Here is a 12,518-nt window from a genome sequence, read left to right on the forward strand (position 1 = left end):
GAGCTCTGTTGAGAGGTTCATCAGATCCAAATACCAGAACTGCTGGGTCCATTCTTGGGCTATCAAAATCATCAGTCTTGCATCTTGCTTCAGAACCCTCATTATCATGGGATTGGTGGAAAGGTATACATTCATCTCGGTGACCAATGCATGAGAAAAGTGTCTGTCAGGGAGCCTAGGCTCAAACCCCCTTTGGAACAAAATGTCTGCCACAGTAAACAAGAAATGTCAGATAGGTCTATTTCTGGAAATCCCCACTTGTGAAAGGTGTTCTGCAGGACTGAGCCTATGATAGGCCATTCGTGGTTGTCTGAGAACTACCTGTTAGGTTGATCTGCCAAAGTGTTCTGAAGGTCAAGAAGGTGCAGAGCCAATGGTGCACAGATGATCTTGCTCCCTCTTGCCAGAACACATAGCTGTGGTGTTATCTGTCAACACTTGGACTATGAATCCCTAGACTAGTGGTAAGAACTTTGCATGCTAGGCAAATGGCTCTGAGCTCTGGGAATATACTCCAGGTGATCTTCCTGAGGGGACCACAGACCCTGAGTTTGAAGGGGATCTAGATGAGCCTCCCATGTCTGAGTGGAGGCACCTGCCACAGCAATTTTAGTAGGAAGAGGTGAAGAGACAGGTATTTCCTTGAACACTGGTATTGTCTCTCTCCACCAGTTTAACAAGAAGAGAACTTCTCGAGATACCATGACCATCATGTTCATGTGATGAAGTCTGGCAAACTGCATCATGTGGGTGCATGAAGCCATGTGTCCCGGACATCTAAGTCATGCTCTTACTGATGTTTCTGGGTGCATTTGAAGTTGGTTGATGAGGCGTATTATTGTCTGGAATCCTTTTTGTGGAAGATAAGCTCTTGCTGACATGTAATCTAACACAGCTCCTATGAATTCTAGGCTTTGAGTGGGAGAAAGCACGGATTTTTTTTCTGACTTTCAGGCAAAGAAATAAAGGTAATTTGAGTTGAGTTGATCACCTGATGGGGTTATCTTCCTTGAATCAACCAGTTCGCAAGGTATGGGTACATTTAAATTCCATGTACCCTAAGATGAGGTGCCACAACTACCAAGTTGTGGCAACACTCTGTACTGGTAGTGAGATGTTCCTACCAGGAATCTGTGGGCTGGATGAACAGATCTGTGACAGTAAGCATCTTGCAGGTCAAGAGCTGCAAACCAGTACTGAGGATCTAAAGGTGGAATTATGGAGCCAGAGTCACTATTTTGAACTTGAAACAATTTGTTGAAACATCAAAGATTCAGAATGGGATGCCAATCCCCTTTATTTTTTGGGATGAGAAAATAATGGGAATAAAACCCCATTCCCCTGAATTTTAAGGGCATCTCCTCCACCATTCTCAGTTGTAGAAGGGAGTCTGCTTCTTACTTTAACAGTATCTCATAAAAAGGATCTCTGAAAAGGAATGGAGAATGAGGACAAGATGTAGGAAGGAACTGGAAGTGGATAGAATACCCCCTTGTTTCAATTTCCAGGACCTATTGGTCCAAGGTAATCTGAGTCCAAGCTTCCCAAAAATAGAAGAGAGGCAGTTGCCAAAGGCGGAGGAGGGAGAGAGAAGGCAAGAGATCTTTTGATGGTTCTGCCAAGCTCTCAACACTAGTGTCAAATCTGCTGGTTGGTGGAAGACACAGATTGTGCAGGGGCAGATGGTTGTCGTTGCTGGAAACTGCTTTCTTCTTGGTGGCTCTGATATCCTTTGAGGCTACTAACAGTCCTGGGAAGAGCAACACTGCATGAAGGAAGTCTGGTCTGGCTTGCTTCTTCTTCAGGCTGGAACATAGAGTCCCAGGGAGCATAGAGTCACCCTTGAGTCCTTAAGGATATAGAGGGCCTTATCAGTCTTTGAATTAAGAAGTTTGTTGCCCTTAAAGGAGGGTCCTCAATTATTGTTTGGTCTTCATTGGGACTCCCTGAAACCGAAGCCAGGAAGATCTTCTCATGGCCTGCTAGGTTGCAATAGTATGCACTGCTTTGTCAGAGGTGTCCAGCATGGCCTGTGCCAATGTGCGGTTTATCAGCTGTTCTTCAGACACGATGATGTTAGCTCCCCTCTGTGTTCTCAAGGTTGTCTGTCAGAAACTGAGACACTGTCCCAGTTCAGATATTTGTATTTGGATAGAAGTGTTGTGTAATTAGCCATACACATCTGGAGGCTGATAGTTGAATACACTTTGAATCCAAATGGATCCAGTCTCTTTGGATTTCTCTCCCTAAATTTAAATTTGGGAGGTCCCTGCTGCTTCGACCTCTCTTGGATTGCAGCTATCACAAATGACCCTGCTATTTGGTTGGAATAAAAGTACTCAAATCCCTCATTAGGGACATGGTACCTCCTGCCAGCTTGCTTGGATATGGCTGGAATGGACGCTGGCTTGTGCCACAGGTCTTTCACAGGTTCCATCAAGTCCTTCATTTATAGGCATGACAAGCCTTCCAAGCATGGATGTATGCAAGATGTCCAGCAGTTTGTGAGGTTTCTCCTGCACCACTTCCAGACGTATATCCAGAGTGTAAGCCATACACTTTACGAGGTCTAGAATGCCTGATGTCATCAACTGAAGAATGCAGTGTAGTAGTCGTGTTGGTCCCAGAATATTAGAGAGACAAGGTGCACGAGGTAATAGCTTTTATTGAACCAAAGTCTGATGGTGAGAGAGACACGTTTGTTGTGATAAGCCATACATCCAGTGTCTCTATTCAATCTATGATTTTTAATGTCCAGTATAGTTATGAATTTAAGCTTTATGACACTAGAGTCATGGTTTATTTCAATGGTGGCCAAATGGTGGCTAGCGAGCCACATGTGGCTCTTTTACAGTTAAAGTGCAGCTCAAGGAGTCGTCCCCCTCCCTTCCTCCCCCACCATTTTCCACCTACCAGACTGGATGTGGGAAGCCCTGCAGTGAGGTGGTGGGGCTAGAGGTTCCTGCCAGAGACAACTGGTGCCTGAGACCTTGGGGGGGGGGGTGGGGTAGAAGGGGGGAAGGCACAATTTAAACATTCAGCCCCCTCAACAATTTGAGTCACATACACCCAGGAACACCCCCACTCTTGCCCTCAGTGGCCTCTCCCTGCAGTTCCCAGCTGTTTGCTGCTGCCTCTCCCTACAGTCACAGCTCCCAGTTTGCCGGCTCTCCAGGGAGGGAGCCTGGCCGCATCATGTGACCAAGCAGAGCCAGCAAACCCTGGCAAAAATCTGGTGGCGGGGGGCACGTGACCCCCCTCCGAACCCCAGCAGGCATGCCCTGGTTCTCAAATTTCTGAAGACTGTCCTATGTGTCTCGGAGGCCAGTAAGTTTGGCCACCCCTGGCTTATTATAACAATCTGTAACCATAACCCCTCCTTTTCATCCTATGACTGCAGAGATGTTAACGGGCCACTCTACTTTGAATGGCCCCTTATAATATATGCTAACTACTTATGCTAAACTATCAGTTCCACCGTGCATTCAGCTGTGACTTTCAGAGTGCCTTTTCCAGACCTGAAGAAGATCCCTGTGTGGCTCACCAACAGAAGTTGGTCCAATAAAAGATATATCTCATCCATCTTGTCTTTCTAATCAACTTAAGAAGGCATCCCATAATTTATTGCCTCATTGGGAGAGGATGAGGAGATCACAGTGAGGAGTAGTTGTTCTTGTAGTTGCTATAGCTGTAGTTGTCTAATCACTTTCCTTCTCCTGCCTTTCCAGGATCTGAGGCTGAAATAGCTAACCTGGCTGCATTGGATTATAATGCCTCTTTGGGGAGGGAGACCTAACCCTAGAGGAGACATTAAAACCAGAATCTGACTAACATAATCTGTGTCTGTTAGAGCAGGGCTGCCCCTAGGAGGGTGCGGGGCCCGGGACATAGGTGCCGAGTTTCTAATCTGCCGAGAGGTGCTCCCCCTGGCTCCGCCCAGGTTCCGCCCCCACTCCACCTCTTCCCCCACGGCCCCACCCCCACCCTGCTTCTTCCTATCCCCGCTCAGCCTCCACCCCTTCCCTGCCAAGTTCCGCCCCCTCCCCCGAGCGCACTGTGCCCTCGCTCCTCTCCCTTCCCCGCCCAGTGCCTCCTGACACTGTGAAACGTCTGATCCGTGGTAGGCACTGAGAGGGAATCACACAATATCAGTGCTTTTAATACTCTTTTTATTATATGAGCCTCTTAAAATTGTAAAAAGAATACATTAAAAAAATTCTCTTCTTATAGGACTATAGATTTATTCTGTAATAGTCCTTCAAAGTTATAGTTCCAAAGATACTTTGTTTTCAATAATTTATTAGAAGTATGAATTGGATTCCACCTGAACTGAACTTTTGCTAACTAGAAACAGATTCAATTTATATAATTTAAGGGAATCCAGCAAAAATATTCATAATCCAACTTGAGTACATCCAGTCTAAAAGCACAAAAATTCTGTTAAAAAAGATAGCCGCGTTATGCTGTATTTTTTCAGAACTTCTGGTTTATATTTTAATGTACACAGAAAATGCAGTTCATCTAACATATTTATTCTTTTATCAAGTTTCCCTTTTTAGTTATTCTATATATGTGGATTTCTGTATATGTGGATATACATGTATTTATCAAAAGCAAAAACCTGTGTTATATACAATGTAAAAGTCATTAGTCAATGAGAATCAGAAAATGCAAAAAAAGCTACACTTCCAGAATGAATGTGTTATTTCAGCTTCATTACAGAGCCTAAGCCAGATATATATATATGATAACAAACAGTAATGTATTAAGCTAGCGTACGCATTTCACAAGAAATAGAGTGCAGTGTGGCTAGATGAACATAGTTGTCAGGCCTGTAACTCTTGCATTTCCTAACAACTAGGACACAACGAAGAGTGCACGTGCACCTAACTGCATTACCTCCCGTTACCTTACACATGCAAACGGGTAGCTAGGCAAGCAAGTAGCTGATTTGTGGGCAGGGCTGGCTCCAGGCACCAGCCGAGCAAGCTGGTGCTTGGGGCGGCAGCTTGTAGGAGGCAGCGTTCCACCCAATCCTAGGGCGGCACGGCCGCTTTTGTTGTTGTTGTTCCGCTCTGGCCGCCCTGTAGGGGGGAGTGGCGTGGAGGACGGGAGCGCCCTGCAGCAAGCCTGGCAGGGCAGCCCGCGTCCTTCCCTCCCAGCCGACCGGAGTGGTGTGGAGCCCTCCCGGCAGGGGGGGCACGGTGGGAGGGGCCGCGTGGCAGCGCCCTGCTGAAGCCCTGGCCATCCCCCTTCTCTCTCTCACCCCGCTCCCTCCCCTTCCCCCCGCTAGCTGGGGCACATCTGCAGGGCAGGGAGTCCCCCTGGACCCTGGCCGCGCCGCAGGGTTTTTTTTTTTTTTTTGCTTTGCTGTTCTGGCCGCTGCGGTGTTTTTTTTTTTTGCTTGGGGCGGCCAGAAAGCCAGAGCCGGCCCTGTTTGTGGGCACAAATGCAGTAATTTTGCATGTACCCTGAAAGCCCTTTAGAAATGGTCCCATATAAATGAACAGTATTATATCTCATTTATGAAGAACCAGACAAATTTTATTGGTTTTATCACCTCTGGATTTTCCTCCTTTTTCTTTTTGGTAGCAGGGGGTCCCTGAGGTGACTCTTCAGGAGGTTTCTTTGTTTCCACTTTATTTTCTGTCTGAGTCTGGACTTGAGGCTGAATGATGATAACCTGCAAAATAATGAACAAATTTCCCAGCTGAGGACCTGACCTCGATCCTTCATTGAAGGGCGGTGTCAAGCACCTGCTAAACAGACAATAAATAAAAGTCACAGGCCAAAATTTTCAAACCTGGATGATTAACATTAGCGTCCTAAATCCATATTTGGTTTCCTAAAGAGAAGTAGCCTGGTTTTCACAGGAGCTCAGGCACTCCACCTCCTTACGGAAGTCAAAGGGAGCTGCAAGTGCCTCCATCTCTGAAAATCAGGCAACTTCTATTTAGGTATCTGACACTGATTCAGGGACCTAACTTTAGGCATCCACGTTTGCAAGTGTTGAAAGGCTTTACATTCATTTATTTATTTTATTTTATTCCAGATACAAGCAAGAAAGATGTAAATGCTATACACTCAGGCCTTCATTCTGATCCTAGTTACACAGAGGTAAGTCTTGAGTAACTCTGTTGACACCAACAAAATTATTCCAGATTTGCACTGGAGTAACTGAGATCAGAATCCTAAAAAGTACGTTTTATGGTAGGTTTCCAATTTGTCTAAAAATACAGTAAAATGTACATCCGTTCTGAACTACAATTCATTCTTGTGCAGCACCATCCATAAAGAAAACGTTACACAGCCCTTCACAGTACTTACATGTGTGTGCTAGTTAACACACTGAACCATTGACATTCTGAGAATCAAAAAAGCAGACTTATACTTTGCAGATTCAGTATCTCAGACTCCATTAAAAAACACTGAGGAACAAATTACTGACCACAAAACTATCCATGTGACTTTATATTATTAACAAAAATTTCCTAGGGATTATGAGAGACCTTGCCAAGATCATCTTTCTGATGATGTTTATTGGATTTGAACATTGGGCTTTTTAAATCTATTTTATTCCTAACTTTTAATCAATATTACTCAGTCATCATACATCCGATCTCCAGATACTCATTTTTAAAAATTCAAGTGCTTACGCAGAGAAGATTTTTTTTTATTGGTAACCAGATTATAGGAATAGGAAAATAAATTATGTTAGCTAGAGAATCACACCAAAGATGCCTACTTTGCTTATTTACTTAAAAGTCATCCTATCTTCTGTGCTCTTTCCTGTCAGAGTATTAGACCTTGTCTTGCCAACAAGTTCCAAAGTAATGGGACCCTGGGTATCTGAATTACACTGAATGTCTTTTGGATATGCCAGTCTTCGTTCAGATAGAATCTGGTGTCACAGATGCACAATTCTTGCATTTCAAAGCTTAGCAGCTGTTCAAAAAGTGAACAGGTATTTCATAACTGGATTTTTTTCTAGGAGTTCAGCTGCTGATCAGTTATGAAATCCTGAACTCTCATCTCTTATGGACTTCTCCCAGAATTGCAGAAGAGAACACCTGGCTACTTTATATAGCCCAGCGAAGAGCTACATTGGAAAAGACTACAGAATCGGGTTCTATAATTAACATTATTCTTCTATAATTGAAGGGAAAGTCAATAGGAAATTTGCGTCTGCTGAGAGTTTGAAAGTTTCATTAATTATGATTGGATTGAGAGGAAGGATGATCAAATGATTCCAAAAATGCCAGGCTACACAATGATCCACTTACTTTCTCAGACAACCAGAAAAAAATGTAGGTACACTAATAAGCATCTAGTATCTTTCATGTGTCCCCCTTAAGACTTTTCTCACTGCTTTCTGATTATTCACTTCAAAAGGAACAGTTGACATCACTCTATAAAGGGCTTTCCAAACTACTGGGAATATATTGCCTACACCTGCAATATAATTGTTGATCTTGATGTAAAGATGCACTGCAACTGCAAAACCTACCTTGCTGTCGGCACTAATGAGGAGTGGTTGCACTTTAATGCTATCGTTGACCACAGAGACGGTAGCGTTCGTGCTGATAGGAGTTGCATTGTTGGGGGAGGTGGATATAATAGCATAGGCCACACCTGCACTGCTCAGAGGTGATGAGATAGATGTAGACTCGGCCACACTTTGTGACTGGCTGTTAGGCGTCTGTACATGGCTGACAGTATTATTGGCGGTGGGGAGGGCAGGGCTAGGGTTTTTGATGCTCACTACTGTTGCCTTTTGGAAAGTAGGAGGCTGTTTGGAAGGTTGGTCTCTGCATGGGGAAATAGGAAGGCTGTCTGGAATCAGGGTCTTTGGCCTAACCTATAAATAGAGAATTAGAAATTATTAGACATAACCTAACATAGTAACAAATAAATCATACAAACACACTCTACCAACAGCACTTCACATTGCATTAGCAATGTAGCAGGGTGTCTAAAAATACTGCATAGCACTTCCAAGTAGAAAGTGATTCATTTATTTGTAGATGTATTCCAAATTTTGCCTGGCTGAGTCATTTCCCAGTCCTTAACTCATTGCAACACTGAATAAAAGGACAGAAGTAAATTCCTTACTTTTATTAGCAGATATCCATACAAATGCTACTCAAGTCACACTCTGTTTACAGTAGGCCAAAGGCTTTTCAAAGGCATGGAAATTCCAGAATGACATAATTTCTTGTACTGAAAGAAACTATATTCTTGCTATGAATTAAAGGGTGGGAACTGAATCATTAAGGGAGTTCTGGGAATGCATCTACAGGAACAGTAAATGAAATCTGAGCATGTCATATTGTGGTAGAATAGTAAATGAAGATCTTTACTTATGTTTCAAAGGTGCACAGTTTCTAACAGCGTGAAGATTGCTCTTTTAGGTTCACAAAACAAAAACTGAACTTAATATTTTACAATTATGAATAAAGGGCTAATTTGAGGCTGGAATTGAGGAGGATTGCAATGGAGGCTCGTCTAAAGGAAGGGAAAAAAGAATCTGACAAAGTTTGTGAATAAGGCGCAGCCCATACTCTACAAAGGAGACTAGGAATGAAGGTCTCAGAAGACTATGTTCAGCTAATCCGCTTCCATTGGTAAAATTAATGCAATCCTGTCAACATGACTCATACTTAACAATGTGTTGTTAAGTATGGGTTCAAAATATAAATAATTTAAACTGCTATGCAGGAAGTTAACTTTACCCTTAACTCATTAATTAACTTGGCCATATAAAACACACGGGGATCTGACTGTTTATTTTGTCAGTCACTGCTTGCATCTTCCATACCGTGAAACAAAAAATGATATTTCATAACAGACATATATTGGACACAGCTGTTTGTGTCACTATACCTTAGCTTACAAGGGGCATTCCAATGATATTATCTTCAGTCTTGAGTTTAAAAGAACAGTTAAATGAAAATGTCCTGATTTACTGGAACACCCTGCATGATCTTTCAGGACATCCTTCTCTAGGTTTCAAGCAGGAGGGCATACCCAATGCTCTTTGCAGAAGATATTAGGAGTGCCCACAAGGCCCCATGCAGTCATATATTTTGCTTATGCTCATTAATAATTTGTATTATGGTAGAGCTTAGATGCTTCAATTGTGATCAGGACCTCAGGACCTATGCACTGTACATATAGTAGGGTATGATAGTGCTGTGAACACTTTACAATCTAAATAGGCAAGACAAACACAAGGTGGGAGGGGAAACAGAGCCACAGAGAGATGAAGTGACTTGCCCAAGGTCACTCAGCAGGTCAGTGGCAGAGCCAGGAACAGACTCCCTGTCCAGTGCCCCATCCATTAGGTACTCATATTATTTCTTATGTGCCAAATATGACATCAAATCAATTTTTATGATTATCCGTTACTGAACACTTTTATTTAGTTATGTAATAGGGCATAAATCTTCCCTGAGCCTTGCCTCTGTCGTCTATGGTTTATATAATTTGACATCTTCAGATGAAAGAATTTAGACAAGTCCAAAGGCCAAGATTTTCAAAAATACAAGCCTTACAGTTAAGGTCCTAACTCCATGTACTGGCAGAGGTGCTGAGCTGTTGGCTGACCAACACTTTTGAAAGTCAGGCAGTTGCCTATATATATGGACTTAGGAATCTACCAGTAAACTCCTATTTTAAAACATCTTGGTCTATATGTTTTGCAAATTGGGCCCCACAACACTGACAACAACGTTATAAGGTAGATATTATCCCCATTCTATCAATGGGGGAAACTGAGGCACAAACTCTGACAGAGGCTGTTATATAACCCAGATCTCCTGATTATCCTCCTATGTTTTCACCACCAGATTATGCCTTTTCTTTCCTGTGTTATGTCCTGTGTAGATCAATGATTGGTTACTCATGTGTCATAGCAGAGTAACAGTTATAGAAATATAATTATGCAAGAAACTAACACTCATGAAACTTTGCTGTTGAGAAACTGAGCACTCAAAAGAATTTCAGTTATAGCTGAAAAAATTCAACTTCAACTCTGACCCATTGGTCTAATATCTGAGGATTATGACCTCACTTTGAGTCATCAGAAAACTGTTTTGTCAATGAATACAATACATATTAGAAAATGGAAATATCTACAGCGAGACATAGTACAGACTTCAGATTTGGCTTGTGTAAATCTTATTGAGATTTATAAAACAAATCAAGTTGGAAGAAAACCAGCTCAGTACTTTTATTTATTCAAAATTGTCATTTCATTTACTACTATCTGAAATGTCTGTTGTTTCTGCCATTTTAAATTGCATTTTATATATCTGTTACTGTATCTTAATCAAAAATCTAATAAAAACGGCAATAGAATAACCAATGTATATATTATGAAGGGGAATACTTAATATCACATAGTATCCACAGTACAATATATGTATTATACACTTTGTATTCAAAATGTCCAAATCTATATCACTTTGCTACATAACAAAACCTCTCTGCACAAATAATTTAAAAAAATGAATTTTCCAAAGAAAAATATTCCCTATATGGTTCACCATGTTGAAATATCTCTATTATTCCACAAGACTAAGGTTAAGTATACATTGGACATTTTCTGCCACCTTGTGATAAAGTAGGGATACTGCATTGTCTTCATAATCACCGACCTCTGCATATTCCTAGACAAGATTATTTAATGCTGTGAAAGTGTATTTATTTATTTTAATTTTTACAATAATAAAAAGGCGGCCTATGCAAAAGCTCTGGGCATCCCTGGCACCAGTGCAAAACCAACATAAAATTAAACAGCTACTCAATCCAACAGGCAATAGGACACAACCCTCTACAGAACTCCACACACAAAACTCCTTTAGCCCTACACTGCTCTGAGCCCCCATCAAACTCCACCCGTTGAATCTAACCCCCTAAGTAAAAGCACTACTCAACAGCTATACTAAAGGATTAAAAGATTTCTATTAAACTTCCACATAAAAACAAACTGCTACTGAATTATTGTAAAACTACCACTGTCAATCAGTAAGAAAAAAAGTGGAGAACAAGACTAGTGTAAATTCCTTGGCAACCCTGAAAAATTGCTGTTTAAAATTTGGCGATGGAAGTCAGAACAATTAAGTAATCAGAGCAGCAATATTCTGGAGGGTACAATGTTTTTATGGCAACTGACAGTCAACAAAGTGGGAATTGGAAGAAGACAGAGGTGGGGGTAAGGAATATGTTGCTAAATACATGGATTGTTTCAAAAATACATTTACTGCTGAACATTAACATAGACTTGATGGCACCTTATACATACCACAGGAGGCATCACAAATAAGGAGCCAAGAAGTTTAGAAAAGGAGAGAAAAAAAGAATAACAAATAGAACGTATGTTGTGAAGAGAACAGTTGCAATTGAACACAATGCAATTAGTGTTTTTCCAAGAAAAACATTGTTCATTTAATATGTGACAGCTGTCAAAACGTTGTGTGCGACTACCAGTAGTGGGACCATATAGGAGAAGAGATGCACCTTTTCTTGTGTATAATGATTTCAAATACCTATGTTGTTAGTGAATTTATGTGGTGCCACAATAGTAGAAATGCTTGATGTTAGCTGGTAGTATTCACGTATCCAAGGTATCTGTCACAGTATGTGGCAGGAGAGTGCACTTTTCAAGCAGATGTTCCCAGACATGAGAATTCAGTATGTGGCTGTTTGCTTTTCATGCAATAACAGGAGGTCTGATCCTGTGAGATCCTCTGCACCTCCTGTGAATTGCCAACTCAACTCCCACTGATCTCAAACGGAATTGATGGTGCTCAGCTTCATATCAGGCTGCTTTTGGGGGTTATTCACATTTTATTTCACTTCACCTTTGTACGCAGCTTAAAAACAAAGACTCAAAATGGACTTAGCAAAATTCACATGTCAGAGAGGCAAAGTGCTGGTAGCAGAGGACAGAGCTCTTCAATTCTTAAAGAGCTTTAGAGGATAACACTCCCCCTGAAAACATTAGCAATGGATGATAAAAATTAATGTAATATGGTCTAATCATATCCTTATCTGGTGAAAAGGGATACAATTTTATCAACTTCAGTGGTGCTGCAATTTATTGACACCAGCTAATGATCTGGCTCCATTTTTTTTTTAAGTCAATAGCTCTACATTCAGAAGTTTCACATGAGGAAGGTTCTGCATGAATTTACAAGAGCCTGGCATGCACTAAAATCAGGGTTTCCCCAAAAGCTTGAAATCTCACCACACTAGTTTTTATACACAAGCATTTCCTTCCCTGAAAGCCTCCTCGAGATCTTCAGCTTGGTCTAAGATGACAGCAAAATAAACAATCTGATCAGCATTCCCTAACTTAAAGTTTATTTTTCAATCACACATGTAAGTGCATGTGACCACTGAACCAAACATATTTTTTTCCTTTCTGGTGGTGTTACAGGGAAGAGCAGTTATTCTGCATGCCTCACGGGACAATGAAAAACCCCTCAGTTTAGTGACTGTTCATTCCCAATACG

At 41.6% G+C, this 12,518-nt stretch overlaps 1 protein-coding gene across 12 annotated transcripts in view; it reads right to left on the minus strand.

Moving 5' to 3' along the window:
• Nucleotides 1–12,518, minus strand: part of PHF21B (PHD finger protein 21B) — a 213,355-nt gene that overhangs the window by 25,612 nt on the left and 175,225 nt on the right. For all 12 annotated transcript variants that reach the window (XR_006173857.2, XR_010598450.1, XM_042847673.2 and 9 more), the window contains 2 exons: nt 7,508–7,858; nt 5,561–5,683 (listed from right to left, as the gene is read on the minus strand). Coding sequence is in view for 10 of the 12 variants with exons in the window: in XM_042847673.2 (XP_042703607.2) it covers nt 5,561–5,683; nt 7,508–7,858 (474 nt within the window). In the remaining 2 variants the exon portion in view is untranslated. The remainder of the gene's footprint in view (nt 1–5,560; nt 5,684–7,507; nt 7,859–12,518) is intronic.

The sequence above is a fragment of the Chrysemys picta genome, chromosome 1 (assembly GCF_011386835.1).
Source record: "Chrysemys picta bellii isolate R12L10 chromosome 1, ASM1138683v2, whole genome shotgun sequence".
Taxonomy (NCBI): Eukaryota; Metazoa; Chordata; order Testudines; family Emydidae; genus Chrysemys; species Chrysemys picta.